The sequence below is a fragment of the Charadrius vociferus genome, unplaced genomic scaffold (assembly GCF_000708025.1).
Source record: "Charadrius vociferus isolate BGI_N301 unplaced genomic scaffold, ASM70802v2 scaffold37, whole genome shotgun sequence".
Classification (NCBI taxonomy): Eukaryota; Metazoa; Chordata; class Aves; order Charadriiformes; family Charadriidae; genus Charadrius; species Charadrius vociferus.
The window spans coordinates 1,517,636-1,536,938 of NW_009649457.1; the positions used below are offsets into that span (position 1 = coordinate 1,517,636).

Genomic DNA, 19,303 nt, shown 5'->3' on the forward strand with positions numbered 1-19,303 from the left:
GGTCCCTCATTCCTGCCCCCCGTCTTCTGCAGCCGCCCCAGCCTGTGCGTTCAGAGAGAGCTTCTGATGTTGCTTCACTCTGAAGTTGTCTCCGGGACTTATCCTGTCATCCTTATTTTCTGTCCCCAGGGTAATTTGAGATGCACTATGGCTTAAAGTTGCTGAAGCTTGTACGGGGAGAAATAATGAGGAAAAAAATGTGGCAGTTGATACTACTAGCCCTGCATGCAGTTGGTTGGAAATGGAAATCTGTGTTCTTGATTCAAAACAGATTATGAACAGGAAAATTAGTTTCTTTACAAAAATGCATAGCATAAAGGAAAACGAAGCAAGCTTGTAACTCTGCAAAAGCTCTCTGAAATCCCACCATGCCTTAAGATAACAGCCCCCAGCTCGTCATGTCTTTTGCTCTAAATTTGAGTCTGTAGGGTTTTGTTCTTTGCACATCCTGCTGCCTGCTCCATCAGCAGATGTGTGGTACCCAGCCAACATCTCCCTGCTGCCATCTCCTCTTCCCTTTCTTTCACCTCTGCCTGTCCACCCGGCAGCATCACCTGGCTAAAGGGCAGGCAGGTCATTTCTTATTAAAGTCCTTCAAAAGGGATTGGAATTAGCAGACTCTGGCAAAGTTTTTATCCGGGAAAAAAAGCTGACCCTCCTCACTCCACTTTTTCATCATTAAATTCAACCCACTTTCCCTATGCTTAAGTGTCTGTATGCAAGTTAAAGCCTGTTGTAAATCTCATTTATTGAAAGATAATTCAAACTGAAGTTGGAACCAAGAGGTACTGTACATCACTGAAACACCTAACATGTTAGCTGCCTGAACTGCTTATGCACAGTCTGTTTTCTGTCTTAATTTCCTCAGGCTGTTTCTCTCCTCTTTTCTTCTACTCTTACAACTCTTCTGTTCCTCTCATCTCACCTCCAGCTCCAGTCAGGCAGCCAAACAGGTAACTATACAACAATAAGCCTTATGTTTGTATGCAGCTGGCAATTTTATCTCACAAATATGTATGTGCCAAGTGAAGCTGAACATGTGTGTACTGTGACCCAACACAAACCTGACCCAGGCATGCAAGGGGCACAGAAGTTATGATAATTCTTGTACTACTTTTGCTTCTCTCCTCCCTTTTCTTTTAGAAATGCTGTAGAAAATCCTTAGCTAATGGTCTTTTCATAAGCAAATCCAAGCTGGGATTTTTCCTCCCTTCAGTGCATACAGCTGGCCATCGAGGAGGGGGGTAAAAATGTTGGTCTGCCAGAATTTCTGCCTCACTGGGTCGTTTAGGAGAGCAGGTCAGATAGCAGGGACTCAGCGGCAGCGGCGTTGCCAGGAATCTCATTTAGTGCTATGGTGTTGAGAGCAGGCAGCTAGGAGGCAGGGTCAGAAACCTCCCCTGCCTGCTGTCTGGGGGAGGTGGGCTTAGTTGCCCATCAGTGGGACGTCATCAGGCCTTTAGCTGCGTCAAGGCAGAAAAGCATGAGTCTCTGCAAGATTAGTAACGTGCGGAGTGAGACATGGGGTCCGACATTCAGAGTCTAGGTTATACCTGCCTCCCCTTCACCTAGACTCCCTTTTACAGTCCCACCAAAAGCAGTGTTAAACTTGTTCAGGCCAGCAGTGGTTTTGCACCCATCCTTTCTCCTTTGGGGCTGGCTGTGGCCCGGCAGTGAGCGGCGCTGGGCTGGCAGTGCCAGAACCACAGCCCTGAATGGGCACACCAGCGCCCGACAGCTTGTCTTAACAAACCACTTCTGACCATCACTGCCCCATGCACTGTCCTGACAAAGGATAACAAAGATGTAAAATACCTCAGCATTAAAATACTAAACCATGTTTCACTGACATCAGAGTTCTATATTAAGAACTGTCATCATCATTACCTGTACAATACTGCTGTCTTCAGCGTGAGTCAGTCTTTCCGTGAGTCCCTTTGAGCTCTCCCAGCCACGGGAACTGCCACTCCTTTGACAGAGGCTTCAGTTCAGCAGTGCACATGTCCGATTTCCAGCTGCGGGGCTCTGCAGTTTGGGACGACATCTCTCATCCCCCAGCCCTCTGTCCCCTCCTGCAGCACTCAAAGCAGCTGCAGCCAGCAACCTTGTCTTTCGTCTTGTTTTTCAAGCCCCTTTCTCAGGGGTTTCAGCAGGGACATAAGTTTTCCTTGGCCAGTCCTGTTTCCCTCTGCCATTTTGAGGCATGGCTGTGTTTTGCCACCAGTCCCTTTGAGAGGTGGAAGGAAAAGGCAGCTGCCAAACCCTCAGCCCTGCATCTGGAAGGAGGAGGACATTAAGGAACATAAAATAGCTGGCGACAGCATCCTACCATCCCCTCTGCCATCCTCTACTGGCTGACACTGACAGCAGCCCTACCTGAGAAAGGAGACAAGGGATCCCTTGAGGACGGGAAAAGGTTTAATAATTTTTGATAGTTTGGGACTAATCCCTGAGCCCAGTTCTGATTTCTGTGCCAAAGCAGGGTCTGAACTGGAGGAGGAAGGTGGCAGCATCCTGCCCCTTCTGCCGAGGCACTCTACAAGGAAGAGATCGCAGCACCCGGTTAGCCCCATCCTTCAGAGCATGAGGCAAAGGATGAAGCCAGAGGTGAAGCCATGAGGTTTCTCTAAGCTTTTTGCAAAGAGAAAAAGGAAAGGAGTTCCCACTCCACCCTGGGGTGTGCCGCCCGTCTGAATCCAGATGAGAGCAGCGTGGATATCAAAATGACAGGCTAGGCTCTTTCGAACTGTACTTGTGAGGTCTGCAGCTGCCCTGGACAAGCCCTGCCTGCCTGTCTCTGCACTGTCTGGCGAGACTTCAGAAGAGAGGTGCGGGAGACTTTGAGCTGCATCAGGTATGAGAACTGGACTGCAATGCCGAGCTGTCCCCAGGGGCCACCGTGCCCCGGTGATCTGGCAGTAGCTCCAGGTGCCACCCAGACAGCTTCTGAAGCAGCAGAGGGAAGTGTCGGGGCATGCCACACACAAGAGCTCCCACAGAGACCCGCAACCCTGCTCCAAGAGGAAGTGTATTAAATTAGGGGCCGCTATCCCTCTGAAATAGAATTCATGCCAGCTTAATTAATGAAAGCTTAATCAGCAGATTGGTTAATCATAAACTTATTAAATAACTAATTGAGCTCTAAGGCCGTTTGTCAAATTTCCAGACAATGGCAATCTCGCTAAGGGAGAGATCAGGTCAGTAATCCTGTTAAGGGAGCAGGTTTGCAACTCTCTGGTGGAGCCGCAGCAAATCTGAGTACCTGTGACTGGGCCTGGTAAATTGAATAGCAGGAAGAGGCACCCTGGGCTGTACATATCCTGTTCTCCCATGGAGATTCATAGTAAACAGGCAATTCATCTAGTGAAACAATGCCCGAAAATCCTCTTCTGGGGAGCAGAGTATTTGGAGGGTGACATGCTAAGTTGGTAACACTCTCTCTGTCCCTTTCCCAGGGAAGAAAACTCATACTGCAGAGCAAGGATTTCTCAAAGCGTGGTGGGAGTATCCATCCATTCAGCATGTTAACCAGCCTGGTTGCCTTTCTTTGTCTGCTTTCATTTTATTTGAAAGAAAATACAGAATTTTGTTTGAAATGCATGGGGTTGTCAAAACCCAGTGCGGCAGATGACAAAACAAAATGGATCAAATATATAATATTTTGCTGCTAAATCAAAGCCAGAAACACAGCTGGGACTGTCAGCTGCAGTCCAGTCCTGGGAACAAGGAAAGTCCAAGGGTCCTTTCCAAGCAAGATACTGGAGTCAGCAAGCTGCGAGTCCCTTCCAAGCTCACGTGCTGCCTGTGGCTTTATCACTTCTGTTGCTATTTGTTTTGGCTACTAGATGGGAACTCAACAAGTCATTCCAAGCAGTGGTATCTGACAGCCAGTGAATGCTTTCCCAGTGACAACATATTAACAATAAATTAAATCTGTAGTTTATATAGTCTGTAAAACACATGCTGTCTGCCATAGATCAATCATTTAGTGTATATTTTAGACTCATGCAAGCATGGACATTTGACTAAGTGTGTGTGCAGTTCAAGCCTACTTATGACAGACTATTCAAGTGGTTTTTATACAAATATGCACTATATGATGATATCTGTGTAACAGAAGGCTGTGAGTATTCAGCTAGGCAAGTTTGTACTGCTACGTTCTTAAATACACATCACACTTACTACATGCATCGGTGACCTTAGATGCTTTCTCACAAAACGTCAGGACCCGTAACAAATGTGGTATGGGCACTAATATCAACTCTGCTTATCTGGTAGATTATGCCTTTAGCATAATTTAGCACACTTTAAATGAAGAGAGCTATTTAAATGAAGAGAGTTAAATTGCACTTAAGAGACTCCTTTTTTTGTCTTTTTTTTTTTTTTTTTGTCTGCTACATCATACAGCAGGGTCAAGCAAATGGCTTTGACTTAAATCTGTGTTCAGTTGAGTAGAAGCGGTGAGGGAGCATTTGCAGAAGTTCTTTCCTGGTGAAGTAACTTAATTCTCTCTGTCCCTTTAAAATATGTTAAGGGAGACAGGAGCTCAGTTTTACGATTATGTTTTGTAGATTTCCGTTTATAAACTGCAACTTTTTAGCTAGGGTTGTCAGGATGCAAACACTCCCCAGAGATCTAACTTTGTTATTCCGGCTGACAGTAAAAATATTCTTTGAAAAGTACATAAAAATACCAAATAAATGAAGGTAAATGTCAAAAAAAACCCACCCGAAAAAACTCACCACATTTAAATGAAACTGATACTGTTCATATATTCCAGTTTTGGCAGTGTTAATTGAAATCTTTATATGCAGTATTTTGCAGCCATTAGGAATAAAGGTCTCAATCCTTAAAAATTAAGTGAAAAAGCACAGGCTGAATCACAACAAAATGCCTTTGTGAGCTGGGAGCTGCGACAATAGATGCCTTTGAAATAGGTACAGAAAGATGTTCAAAGATGAAGAGAGATTAATTGCTGCCTGCTGCTACGTAGTCGCAACCTGTCTAAATAAAATGGCTGCAGAGACAGCTCAGGCAGAGGACTGGGAGCCAGGAATCCCAGTTCTCTGCTCCCCTGCTGCCACAGATGCTGTACATGGCTTTAAGGTAACCCAGTTAAATACTTCCTCCTGGCAATAAAATACAACTTACTGTTTACAAAGATGATGCGTGATTATGTAATGCCATGAAGAGGTAAAATGCTCTGTGGCCAAAATAACAATTTTTCCCCTACAGTGTACAGCAATAAGGTCTTCTTTGCTAGATGTCTAACTGCACTGGATTGCCCTGCTCTCCTACATGTCAAAGCCCAGTAGTGGACATAAACGGAGAAATCATTCCTTCCTATAATCACATGAGGGTCAGGCAAATGAGCTTTGGGGCTGGGATGGTGTGGCTAGGGGATGGGAACATGCTGCTGGAACATAAAGTCATTTTTTGAGATGCTTTTGGTGTAAGTAGATGATAGATTTGGTCTGGACTGGGGCACTCATTTACTTGTCTTCCTCTGTGCTAAGGAATAGTGTGGCACTTTGGTTTGGTGTGTAGAAATGCAGCTGCTTGGATGTTTAAAACCTGGTCCAAGAATGATCTTGGAAGACAGATTTATTTGCCTGCTTTTGCTAGCCAGTTTTCAGTTAGGCATAGTTCACTGTCTTGCCCAAGTTGGTGCTTGTATGACTTAGGTATCTGACCCTTGCTTATCTGAACAGTCTTTTCTGAAGTTGAATGAAGTAATCCTGATTCAGTTGGTCTGTCTTGAATAACCAACACTGATGCCCAGCGCGTATCAGCTTGAAACCATATTCCCTGTATTCAGAGCAGGGGGCTGGCCGCAGGCAGATCTTTTTTGTTTCTGCTACCCCCGTTCAGCAAAAATCGCTTTTCTTTTCCCTTTCTTTGCAATGCAGGGAAGGACAGCCATCAGCTGTGCTAATGCCACCCATGTGGTCACACTTACACTCTCCAAATTTCCCCAGGGAACACCGCCCTCACTGGGATCAGCACACAGTTTTCTTACACCTCCTTTTCTATACAGCCTGCAGGCAAAGCCCCTATTGATGTACGTACCCTGAAATCTCTCCAAGAAGTGACACAGTCCTCGCTGACAAATACTCTCTGTCTGAGGTGAAAGGTAGTGAAGGTTTCAGTGTTAACTAGATGCATGCTAATGTCCCCAAGCTAAATGATGTAAGTGAGCTGAAATCAGGACTTGGACTTGAAGTGGAAGTTATAGTCAGCACTTAGTTCTTTCTCCCTCTGTTTGCTCACGACTCTGTTCATCATTCAGTGGGATCTGAATAGACACATTAATTTTATTTACTGTGTAATTTAAATTCTCAGCTTGCTTGCGGAGGTAGAATTCATCAGGGAATCGCTGCAGTCCTCAGCCTCTAAAGCAGTTTGGCTGACTGTGGGGGACAGAGAGGCAAATACATCCCAAAATCTCATCTCATAGACCTTGAAGATGAAAAAAATAGAGCCCTGACACAGTGGATTAATTTCTCTTTGTCTTCCCACTGCAGCAGATGGACCCACAAGGCACCCCATAGCAGGAAGCTCCATCTCCCCCTGGTCAGGCAGGTTCACAAGCAATTGAGTTAGCGAGGTTCAGCCAGCGGCTCTCAGCAAAGAGACAGGAGCAGTCAGCATCTGCCTGCTTCCAGCCCACACCGCAGAGGAAGCAAATCAGCCTCGTCTGCCACTAATTGGCATTTGTGCTGATCAGGCTGCTTCAGTTGAGGGTGGTGCACGTAGTCGAGCGGGATGGCAGTGAGAGGTGATGGCATCCTAAACACAACTCTCCACCCATCACTGTCTGACCACAGCCAGAGTCACTCACTGTCTTAGGACAAATGGGAACTGCAGATCTGGGGAGGTCTGACCGTCCAAATAGCTCCTCAGCATAGTACAGGGTGATGTTCACCAAACTCCTTGGTTGTCTGCTTTGCCTAATATTGCAAAAGCATCACTTCTACAGGAGACTGAAGCATATGGCTACTTTTGCCATTTCTGATTTGGAGCAGAGTGTAGGCAAAACCAATGCCCCCCCTACACAGCAACACGTAGCAAAGAAGCTGTTAAGCATTTAATTTTTTAGAAACAGGAAAATGTTATTAAAACTGGTTATGATTTTGTTTAAACACTGAAACCAGAGGAGTAATTGTAAGGATTTATTCAAGTCTGACTTTTAACATAAACACATTCATGTTAAGTCCATTCTGCTTCACATGCTCCATTACTATTTTCTCTCATCATAAAGCAGCTAGGTACATCCAGCCAGCTGAACAGGTAACCATTTTAAATTGCGCTAAACAATACAGCAGTGCTTGAAACCATTTGTTCAGGCTGTAGCTGTTCCCAGTGGTAATGGGAGAATTCAGCCCTTCTCAAGCTAGACACAGCTTTCTCTAACGGAGGTTCCCTGTGGGACTGTGCTTCATTTGTCAGCATGCAGTTATTTGCCCATTCTCTGACACATCCTAAATCAGGCAGGTGAAAGAGCAACAAGGCAGGGATGGTTTGCTGAGTGCTTAGCATGCTGAGGCACCATCTTATTGAGGACCTTTGCGTGCAGCTATAATACAAGACCATTGCCAGACAGGATGCAAGGCTGGACCAATTATGATCCTGATTGCGTCTGCAGCATGCATTTTCCTTGCTCCTTTACACTTAGGTGTTATTCCGGACTTACTGAGAGCTCTGTGGGCTTCTTTGGCTGTTGTCTTGTCACCAGTAGAGCTTACCTTCAAAGTGCTTCAAAGCAGCACTTGGAGCAGATGCTGAATGGCTCAGATAGGGTCAGCGAGCAGAACAGGCTGGTGTGAGGCTAGCACAAACATAGCAGCTTCCTCGTTGAGCCAATTTCTTTCTTTAAATGATTTTAATGTCATAAGGGGACAAAGTGTCCTACAGATGAAGTGACAAGGTGGACAAGAAAGGAGGGGTGAGATGTGATGTGGTGGTTGGCAGGTCCAGATGAAAGTCTGCCCCACATGCTGTTCAGAGCAGTATAGTGGTGTCAAAAGGATCCTGGACCCCCTCCTCACATACATACACAGACACAAACGCACACACATGCCACTCCATGTGTTCCTATTCTGACACAATGTCCAGAATTAGCTTAAGAGGAACCGGTGCAGCCAAATTCCCCAGTGCGTCAGGCTGACAGCACAGCTGTCTGTGTTCTCCAATCTCTCTGTTGAAACAGAAGCTAATGCCACTTGGCTCCACTCAAGCGTGGAGCCAGGTAGATTACCCAACGCAGCAACCCTACTAATGATCAGACAGCATCTTCCGACTCCTAATTGACCATACTACTTAATGTCAAAGGCACATGCAGGCTGCTTCATGCCTTCCCAACCTCTTCTGCTCTATCCTGCTTCTTCAAGGAAGTGTCTGTCTGGAGAATTAGTGAAAAGCGAGCAGGAATCTGGATTTGGGTAAAGTTGTCCGTCCCCCAGCTGTACCAGCCCTGCTGGTATTGCTAATGATTGCCTGTTGGCTCTGCAAGCCATAACACCTGTACTCACAGTGTACTCAGTCACCCATAACCGCCTCATGGGAAGGGGAGTGACAAACCACAAGTGTGAGTGGTACAATGAGTACTGAGTACAATGGCAAAAAGTAGAATGGCCACGTGAAGTGAAAGCTAAACAATTTATTTCAAATACTTGCACATGCCATGTAAAGAGCATCACTGGACCTCTGCTATTACACTGTTTTTTTTTACTGCCAGCACTTAGTGATTTCCCTGAAGTAGCTGGAGGGCAGCCTTGTTTTCTTCTGGCTTCCCCATCTCCAAGTCTCTGTCCTTCACCTTGTATCTCTGCTGTGTTAGCTTTTCACTTGTCATCCAACAGAAAACTCACCAGACACAAAATAATCAGTGGCTGTAAATCACAGTCTTCCATTTTTTCATTTGTTCTTGTACGTCCCATTTTCTCTGTATTTGGCAGGCCTGTTAACCCTTCCTCATTCTTCCAGTGCCCCAGAGTTGCCCAGAAGCAGGCAGTTTTGTAGGGTCAGCATTGATTTTCCATCAAGCTGCATTGCCTTCCTGGAATTTCATTGTACATACTGGAACGCTCAAGCAGCACAAGCAGTCCTGGACATGGAGAGCCTTTTCATAGCCAGTGCCAGAAACTGCCAGATGCTGAGGACAAGCTATGCCTGTCCTCTCTGGTGGGACCAGGCCCCCAGCATCTCAAGCTAAGCAGTGGCCTTGAGGCTGGGCGAGACATGGGAACATGGGTCTCGTCTAAGTCCAGTGGGGCACACTTGACTACCATATCAGAGAGTGTGGGATGACTCAGAAGGAAAGAGCATCTTAGTTTTTCATTCCCTGAGAATTGCTCAGGTGCATAGTTCCCATGTTTCACACACAGGTTAGCACAACTGGGTCAGCGGAGGGTTGTGATCTTAGGATTCACACTCAGTGGGTGTAGCATCAGCCAATATGGGGCAAACTTTAAAGAAAAATGCCATTTACTTATCAAGGCTAGACTGTGGTTCCTTCTCTCACCTTCTCTTTACAGTGCTGGTTTATGTGTTTGATTGCAACTTCTATGAGAACAACTTTAATTTGTGAAATTGCAGGGTTTTGTTGAAATGTTGGACCCTGAAATTCCCACCTTCAGAAGTGCCTGAATCAGTCACATTTCTAGAAGGATCTTAGGTACTCAGAGTTCAGGGCCCTGGCCTTCAAAGAAACACCTGGGGACCAAAACCAAAAGAACCAGAAGCCTGGGAAAGAGCACTACCTAGAAATGGGGTTCACAAGCTCCATTTGCTGTGCCAGGAGGAAGCACTAAGCAAAAAATGGGCGGTGAAAACCTCCTTCCCTCATTCTGATGGAGCTGATGGTTGGTGTGCGAGGCTGGAATTTGTAGCCCAGAATTACTTCAGGAGACTGCCGCCCAACAGTTCCTTTGGGTGATGGTGGAAGTAGCAGTAGTTCATACCTGTAAAGCTCTGATAGTGGTTTTCTTGCCTTAAAGCCTAACATGACTCATACACACCTCTACTGTCTTCCAGGAGCTTGTCCTACCACACTGGGACAGGGTTGACTTCCCATTCCCACTGCTAGCCATCACTTTTTGGCCACCAGGAACTCAGGATTCATGGCATCTAAGAGGGAGATGAACTGTTGATTCATGCTTAAGAAATTTGGCTGGGGACACAAGCATGGATGTTCCTGCACCCATGTGCTGACATTGCTTTGGGAAGGTTTGTTCTAAGCCACTAAATGAGTGAAAGAAGGCATTAAAAAGAAAATCTCGTATCGTTCAGACCCACAAGTTGCAGTAGCATTCAGTAATAGCATAGAAATAGTCATGGAGAGACCTACTGGAGGAAAAAGACACTTAGCGAAAGTCCAGATTCATCAGCCGTATGAGTGATCTGAGTTGGAGAAGACCATTAGTGCTTGTACCAAGCAATCAATAGAAAGTAGAGTGTACCAGTCCATTTAAAAGGCTCAGGCAGGCCTTAACTGCCTTGGCAGAAAGTGAAGCCTGTAACCTTGTTTCTGAGTCAGGTGCCTTTTGTGAATTATACAAACCCTTAAAGCATTGGCAGCTTATCTCAGTGCTGTGTATTTGTGGTCAGCGCTGGAGCTTTTGGTGTAGATGGGTGGAAGCTGGTTTATATTTAGGGTTGTAAACATTTGCCTCCATAAAACCCCACTTTATGTCTCTATGTCTGAACAGCAAAATTCACGTGGCCTGCAGAATACCAGCCTTTTATTCTGGAGACAGAGATAACCAATGCATTTGCAGGTTCCAGTCCTGAGAAATTACTCTGATTTAAGGTTTTGACTTCGATCCTGTATCGGTCTCTTTGTTGCTCATGCCAGAGAGAGTTATTAATCTGATCCTTTTTCTGCCAAGTTCAATGAGCATTTATTCACCTCTGCTGTCAGCAGGAGCAGGGCTGGGTGTAGTTTGTACGGGTATGTACTCTTCTCTGCAGGTTCCTCAGCTACACTCATCACGATCTCTAGGCATCTCTGCTGCTTATTTGTCCCTCAAAAAAAGGCAGCCCTGGACATGTGTCCCCTTGCTCTTACCTATATGGAAGGGACAGAGTTGGCCCACCTTGCACTTGTACACCGTGATACATGACAAATGGGAAAAGGTGCATTTCTCTCCAAGGGGAATAAAATCTGCAAGGGAAGAAATACGTCAGCACATTTCAGACACTGCAGGGGAAGCAGAAGCAAAACAAACTCACTATTCAGGTTCCCCAGCCAGCAGTCTGGTAAACCCCTATTATTCAGGCATGCCACAGAAATACTTCCTGATGTTTTCTCACACTCTGGAGAATGTTTTTAACCAGGCCCTTTCCTGCCTTACTGGCCCTATGCTCAACTTTTCCTTACAAGCCTCGTCTGGTGTTGCAGGGTGAGATTGAGGCAGTTAGCTCAACTTCTGTGGCTAATCGCTAACTCTACCCAACTGATTTTCTACAAGAAACAAGGAAGGGCTTTGAATCAGAAAACTGAATATCAGTTTATATGCAAACCCATCATCCATCCGCTCCTATCCCTGCTGGCACGGGATGGCCATCATCCATACGCTCCTATCCCTGCTGTATCCCATACAGCACAGACCTTGGATACCTGCAGAAGGCTTAGCTTTTGGACCTGAATTCTAGTTGTGATCCTGTGGTGAGAAGTTATTAAAAGAAATAGTCTCTCCTAAAGGAGAAGCTAATTTAAATGCCCTCTTGCACTGAATACATAATGAAAGCTTGACGTACTGTCCATCTTTTAAAGTATGCTTCAGCAGCAAGTAGAACATGCTCTGAAAATTTAAGCAAACAATATGCTGTTTAGAAATACAGCTGCAAAATATTTCACTTTTTTTTTTTTTTTTTAAATAAACCGAGCAAGGTCTCAAGAATCAATGTGAGATAAAAGAGAAAGTCACAGGGGGGACATCACCATTTGCCAGGAGGAAAAGCAAGGAAGGCAGCAACACGTTCTGCTGTAGGGTGTGTTAGTCTGGTGAGTTGCCGTCTAGGGAAACAGTAATAACTCAGGCCTGGTGTCAAGCTAGGTTGGACTAACACTAAATGATGGTGCTGCTTTGATGGAGACACTTTTCTAGCACCATTTGGGGCCCTCAGCAGCAGCCTAAGTAGGAAGAGAAAAGGTAGAAGGATAAATTCCTTTGCCTGACACAAAGCACAGCCTTGGGGTCCATGCAGCAGCTGGGTGCAAATGGAGACAAGGTCTCTGCTCTTTCTCTGCCCCAGATGGGTCTCATTCAGTAGCTCCATGACCATCTTAGCGTGGTGGTGTCAAAAAGCTGCTGTGAGTTGAGATACATTAGTTTTAGCTCCTGGTGACCTTGGAGGAAATGGGACACAGCTCATCTGGGCTCTGCAGTGTCCCTCCTTGGGAGATGGAGAGCTCACGTCCTTTGCTATTAATTCTGCTGTGCCTTTTGCCCCTATCAAATCTGGGGTTCTGCAGCTGTAGGGTGGCCAGCCAGGCTATTGCCCTAATTTTGCTTTTCCCTTTTATATCCCATATGCAGAGAAGCAGAGGGAGCTGGCTCGGAAGGGCTCCCTGAAGAATGGCAACATGGGAAGCCCAGTTAATCAGCAGCCCAAGAAGAACAACATGATGGCACGAACAAGGTAAAGGACTGGAAGAACACTCAGCTGTGCTCTACGCTTCAATCCCTAATGGCCACAGGATGGGCAAGGATGGTCATTAGAGAAAAGAATATTGAGGGGGGGTCTTATTAATGCTTACAAATACTTAAAGGGAGGGTGCCAGGGGGATGGGAACAGTCTTTTTTCAGTGGTGCCCAGTGACAGGACAAGAGGTAATGGGCACAAGCTTGAACATAGGAAGTTCCATCTTAACATGAGGAGGAACTTCTTTACTTTGAGGGTAGTGGAGCACTGGCACAGGCTGCCCAGAGAGGTTGTGGAGTCTCCCACTCTGGAGACATTCCAAACCCGCCTGGATGCCGTCCTGTGCAACCTGTTGTAGGTGACCCTGCCCTGGCGAGGGGGGTTGTACTGGGTGATCTCCAGAGGTCCCTTCCAACCCTGACCATTCTGTGATTCTGTGATTGCCATTCGCCTACTGCCAAACACACTGCGAGAACAGTAATGGCCCTCCCCAGAGCTGGCAGGCCCAAACGCTCTGTGCTATGTTGCGTCCCGTCCCCTGGGGAGATGCAGGGACAGCTGAGCCTGGGACCAGTGACAGTGCACCCTGTAGGATGCACAGGCAGCCCAGCCTGGTCAAAATCAGGGATTTAATAAAGCTGTCTTGCATGTTCTGGGTAGCCTCATGTAACACATAATCCTGCCAGTGGGAGAAGTATGGTACTGCTTCATGTAACACAAACTGGTTTAGAGCTTAGTTCTTCTTGGCTGCTTCTATCACAGTAGTTCCCTTGCTCTTTTTTGATGATGACCCCTTCCCCACACTGATTGACTTAATGAAGGCTTGTAAATAATCCCTCTCTGTGTGCTTTGCTCTACACCTCCTCCACACTTCGAACAGCATGGTAATACTTTGCTGGAGCGGCTTTGGCACATCCCTGTATGACAGCATCAGACAGTTCTACAAATCACTGTAAACAAAGACGTTCCTAGCTGAATACTGTCTTCTGGAGTATTTCTGGTTTTTTCCGTGCAAGCTTCAGGACACTGATGTGTTACTTACCTGCATTCAGGAGGCAGGAACACCCCTGAGCCCCACAGAATTGCATGCTTTGCACACTACTAGAAAAGTGTCAGGTTTTAGTGGAGGACCTCACTTAAAATGACGGAAGAATCTGCTTGAATGCTGGGTGTGTAGTGAGGAATGGGAAAGTTGCATGGATTACCATATATTAAGTAGAATGGGAATTGCAGGTCGGAGCCTCTTTGTATGCAACACATCCAATAGATGAGATCCCTTGTTCACATTAATTCCCAAAATCCAAAACATAGTCATAAATCATGCCAGGATTTTGTCAAGTTTTATTTGTAAGCCTCTGCAATGTTGGTGGGATACGCTGCATTGCTCCCTGCTCTGTGTTTGGTTGTTGAGACGATATAAAAGAGCCAGGCCCTTCGTGGCAGCAAGAATTTCAGCAAATGCTCTCAGCTGGGTTTTCCATGCCCGCTGTTCCTCCTTTTTTTCCAAATACAAGCTGGAAAAACTTGGTTTCTTTTGGCAGTAGGCTGCATGCCTGCTTCCTGAGAGGAATGGTAGCAGATTTGCTGCTAGAGAGATTTAGAAAGCCTGAAATTAGCAGAGGAAGATGGTAAGGGACAGAGGATGAGACAAGTACAGACACCTACCTATAAAACTAGTGATTGCTGCTTGGTGAGGTGGTTGTTTCAGAGCTGCCAATGGAAAGAAGAGTGATATGAGTGGGGAAGAGCAGAGCAGTGACACCTATTGACAAAAGCTTTCAAACAGCTAGCTCAGCTTTATTCCATTTCTGAACACCTGAGCACTGTTCAGAGGATACGAGGACTCCTCCACAGCCAAGCGAAGCCTGCTGGCAGTAGACGTGCTTTTCTTAGTTACTTTTCACACAGCTTTTAGAAGCACCCCTTGGGATTTGCAAAACAGGGGTTTGCTGCCATTGCTTTAGTAGCATATATAGCCAAGCTCTGTTGTTGCCATATGGCTGGGAGGGGTCTGGCATGGGGGACCTTCATCCCCCAGCTCCCTTTGCTTTCTAGGAACCAAGCTGCACCACAAGCACAGCCCCAGTAATACCTCAGAATGGTTCAGTCTGTGGCAACCCCAGGAAGGCAGAAATGCCTCAAGCTTGTTCAAGCAGCTTCTTTTCGTTGCAGTGTAATGGGAGATATTCCAGTGGGATACACTCCAAAATGTCCAGGTTATGGTTACTCTTTAAGTCTGAACTGCTGGCTTCCTCTGGTCTCTGCTGGAGGAGAATAAGCTAAAGCCAATTCCCCTTTTTTAACAGTTCTGCTGTTCTCATCAAATATATTTTGCTTCATTCAGGCAGAACACATTGGCTCTTGTAATCTCTACTCCACCTCTTCCTCTTTCCCCAAGGCTTCTCTTCTTCTGTATTATCTGTATGAATTTCTGACATCCAACCTAAGAACAGGTTGCCTTCACCATTTGGTCTTCTCCTGGGCCAGGGTCACAGGCAGCCTTAGAGGTGAAAGGATCTAGATCCATAACACACTCAGTCTCCCTAAGAGCAAATAAAATGTGAACAAGGTTGGGGTGATGCTGGCACACTTGTTATGAGCACAAGCAGAGCCCACAACACCACCCACACCACTTGGGCGCAGCCAGATATTTCAGTCCACTCTGAGCATAACCCGAGCTCAGATTTATGTCATAACATATGTCATGTTAAGTGAACAAAAACACCAAGGCAAGAAGCTCATACTGGGACAGCTGCAGATGAAAGCAGCTACGACTGCTACCCAGCTGTGTTCCAAGGACAGTGGGAAGCGAAAATAAGGACAATCAGGATGTGAGGGAAAGACTTAGATCAGGGCAGAGACATTATCAGAGATTTTGTCTGTTGCAGAAAAATTGAAGTTCTGTGTTATGAAGAAAAAAGACATTTCTTAAGAAAAAGATGTAGTGATTATTTTTTTTTCAGTCAAGTAAATTGCACCACAAAGGGTTCTTCTCCTAGATCCCCTGATAGTGCTTTGTTCACTCATTATATGGTAACAACCATCAGTGACTATATATGGAGCAGCGACTTGAAAACTGGAGAGCGAGAATGGAAGTCAGTACTTCGGATAGGGGCAAGCTACTGCTGCCAGATCACAGCTTCAGTTCCAGACTTCTTTGTTTTTTGACTTCCTTCCTACATGCTTCAGGAGGAGCATGGTCCCAGTACTATGAGAAGGGGTATTGAATTTTGCAAGTGGATCCCATTTTCTCCAGTCCCCTGGTGCAGCAGGTTGGAAATTCTGCATCAGTTTTAAGATTAATTTCTTTAGTCTTGCGTTTCAGTGAACACAGTAAGAAAATACAACTAGTCATGAACGTATGTGTCTGCTTTGTGATAACATTTTATATATTTTACTCTCCCTGAGCTTGCCCGTCTTCAGTGCCTGGCAGGCTTTTGTATTTTTAAAATTGTAATGGCTTCCTGAAATTCTCTGTGCAGAAGCATAAAAACGCTTCAGGTAGTTAGAGAGCAGTTGGAGCACGGATGAGATGGATTATCATCTTTAGATTTATATTTCCCAAAATCTTAGTGAAGCTTCGTTGTGCGTCATTATGTGTTGTTAAAGACCAGTTCTTCATTTGGGAGAAAAACTGAGTTAACCCACTTAACAAGGAGATTTTCATAACTGTTACCATTCCCAAATTCCCTGCTGCTGAACATGGAATCTTATTCCATTTGCTTGGTTTGGTTGATCTTGTTGGAAATATGAACTAAAGTCTTTGTGCAGTTTTGTGGATGAAATAACTCTGTTGTGAAGTAGATACCATTGTATTAATGCATTTTTCTTATCCTAGAAGCTCTGAAGCCTGTATTCCATTTCACAAACTCTCTCTCTGCCGATTAAAGGTGCAAAGTCATCGTCAGCCTTTGTAACACTTCTGATTAAATGAAAGTCATTATAAAATAATGGGATTTTAAAAGTGCTAGTCTGACTGCTAGCTCTTACACTGCACCCACCAGCTCATATTTCTCATATTACCAAATTCAGGACTGAGACCTCAGAAGTGTTGTGTTGGGGGGGGCTGGGTAGGGACTCAGGCAGAAAGACCACATCACTGATTTCCGGTAGTAGAATAGTAGGAGCACTGAGCCTCTGCCTTCCTCTAGCCTCCTTCTCCTATTTATTTATTGCTAGTGTCATCTATTCATTGCTAGGGAAAAACAGCAACACAAAAATGAGCAATGTGATATGACAAGGAGGTTCACCAGAATGAAGCATGGAGTGTCCCAACTGTTTTTTCTTCCAGGGAGGAGCGTACTCCAAAGGCACGTCCAGTGTTCATCCCTGGGAAACTGCTCTAAGCTACCCAGAAACAAAGCTTGTTTCCACTGAATTGCAGCCATTTAACCATCTTCACCGATAAGGGAGGGCTGGCAAGGAAGTGATGTGGCAACGGCCTGGCTATCATATAGCTTTGTCCTAGACTTTGTGTGGTACCGAGCTTTACTGTGTGGTTAACAGACGATGTTTAATGATTTCAGGCTCGTCGTTCCCAATAAGGGCTATTCGTCATTAGACCAGAGTCCAGATGAAAAGCCACTGGTAGCCCTGGATACGGACAGGTAGGCAAAGTGTTAATAAGACATACATTACGGTGCAAGTGAGCTTTCATACCAGAGTGCAGCACTGAAGCTAACTCCTGCTGCCACTCTTGCAGGCCACTCGCAGTCTTCCTTGCTGAGCCCTTTGGTGTACGCCATAACTGGTCTGTGTGTGTAAACAAGTAGGAAGAGATGTGACTAAAGAGCACTTTGATAAAAAGGTCTGAGGGTCACAGATTAAAGTTACTCTCTAGACTCCCTTGTGCCTCAAGGACAGCTTCATGGCACAAGAAAGATAGGGCTAACCAGGGAATACAGGTTTCTCTAACTGTTTCCTTCTTTGCTGTATCTCGTCCTTCCCTGCAGTGATGATGACTTTGATATGTCCAGATATTCCTCCTCGGGATACTCATCAGCTGAGGTGAGTTATACTCTTTCCTGCCGTCCTTACCATGAATGCAAATAGTAGAGCAGCCAGAAACGGCTTAAGGTGGCCTTGTGCTGCCAAAACAGGCTACACAAGGAATTTACCAGTCCTATAGACTCTGTGATTCTGGAAGGGGCCATGGCAGAAACTGTGTCATGTTTCTTTCTTCCCTGGTGATCCAGTTGGCTCCGTCCCCACACTGCCATGGCACAGTTGCAGATCTGCGTGTTGGCTGTTTTCACAGCTACCTTTGGCTTCACTCAAGATTTTCCCAGTTCTGCTCAGTCCTGCAGTGTTGGCCCATGCGGTGCAAAAGCATCAACTTGTCTGTCACGCCAGCTCAGCAGCCATATGCTTGCCAAGGACACAAATAAAGGATCTGAGGGTGTGCTGTGATTTCCAGTTCTTGGGGAGGGTCAGGGTCACGCAGTGCATGTTTACTTGGAGCAGGCAGAAATTCCAGGGAGGGCTTGCAGATATGAACTCTTGTCCTTTCATAGAGGAAAGGCAGGAAGCTCAGACTTGTTAATCCCTCTGCATTGTTTCTGAATATATTCCCAAGCTCTCTCCTGAATTAGTTGCTCAGCCTCTGGCGACTGCTTCTGCAGGACCTGATTTTACATCCAGGGTGCTGAGCAGCCATTCTGCACATAAGCTGCTGGGAACTCTTTAACCTTTTATTCCTTCCTTGGGCAAAATACCTCTGAAACACAGAGAAACGGCCAAGAACAAGAACCAGATCAAACAATCCGGGCCGTCTCTGGGCCCTGATGAAGTGATGTTCACCCAGATCTAGTTAGACAGCGCTTGAATCTGAGATTACAAAGAGCCAAGAGGCTTTACCACCTTTCAACTGCTATAGTGTGCCCCAGACTGAGAGGAGGGATTGCCCAGCTGCCAGTGGTTTATTATGATTATTATTACATTACTTTAAATGAGGGCTTGTCTTCATGGAAAGATTATTCCAGAATAAAATAGTTTATTAACTTGCTACTCTGGAATATCTCACTCTAAATACTCCTATTCTGGAAGAAACTAGACTCTTTCATTGGTGGGGCAGCTGCTGATGATGGGGAAATATATTCCAGAATAAGGAACCTCCTTCATCTTCCGACCATCAAAAGGAAGAATTGTCAAGTGTTTGACTGTTTGTCTCTTTGTCTGTAGCAGATCAACCAAGACTTGAACATCCAGCTGCTAAAGGATGGGTACCGGTTAGATGAGATCCCAGATGATGAGGACCTCGACCTAATCCCCCCTAAATCGGTCAACTCTACCTGCATGTGTTGCCAAGCCACCTCCTCCACCACCTGTCACATCCAGTAGTGAGGCCGGCAGGCTGTGTTCAGTGCTTTCCACTATAACTGTAAAACATAACAGCCATTGCTTCCTCCTATGGTAGGACGTACACTTCTTTGTGTTCATGGAGCCAGGAGAAACCAAAAAATGCATTTTATGATTGGTTGATAAGTTATTTTAAACTATGGTTAAGCAAAAGAGAAGTTGCTCAAAGTGCCAGGCAGTGCCTGGCAGAACTGACTGGTCTGGAGAGCGAATACAGAGGGGTCCAGAGATACCTTCTTGATTTGTCTAGGCACTGGGGATATTTTGTAAGGTGCCTGTTTCAAAACGGGAAGGGTCA

General features: G+C 45.6%; 1 protein-coding gene across 1 annotated transcript in view; it reads left to right on the plus strand.

Moving 5' to 3' along the window:
• Positions 1-19,102, plus strand: part of FAM219A (family with sequence similarity 219, member A) — a 35,096-nt gene extending 15,994 nt beyond the window's left edge. The window contains exons 2-5 of the mRNA XM_009889727.1: positions 12,543-12,645; positions 17,175-17,255; positions 17,601-17,655; positions 18,829-19,102. Coding sequence (XP_009888029.1) covers positions 12,543-12,645; positions 17,175-17,255; positions 17,601-17,655; positions 18,829-18,987 — 398 coding nt within the window. The 3' untranslated portion in view covers positions 18,988-19,102. The remainder of the gene's footprint in view (positions 1-12,542; positions 12,646-17,174; positions 17,256-17,600; positions 17,656-18,828) is intronic.
• The last annotated feature ends 201 nt before the right edge of the window (positions 19,103-19,303 follow it).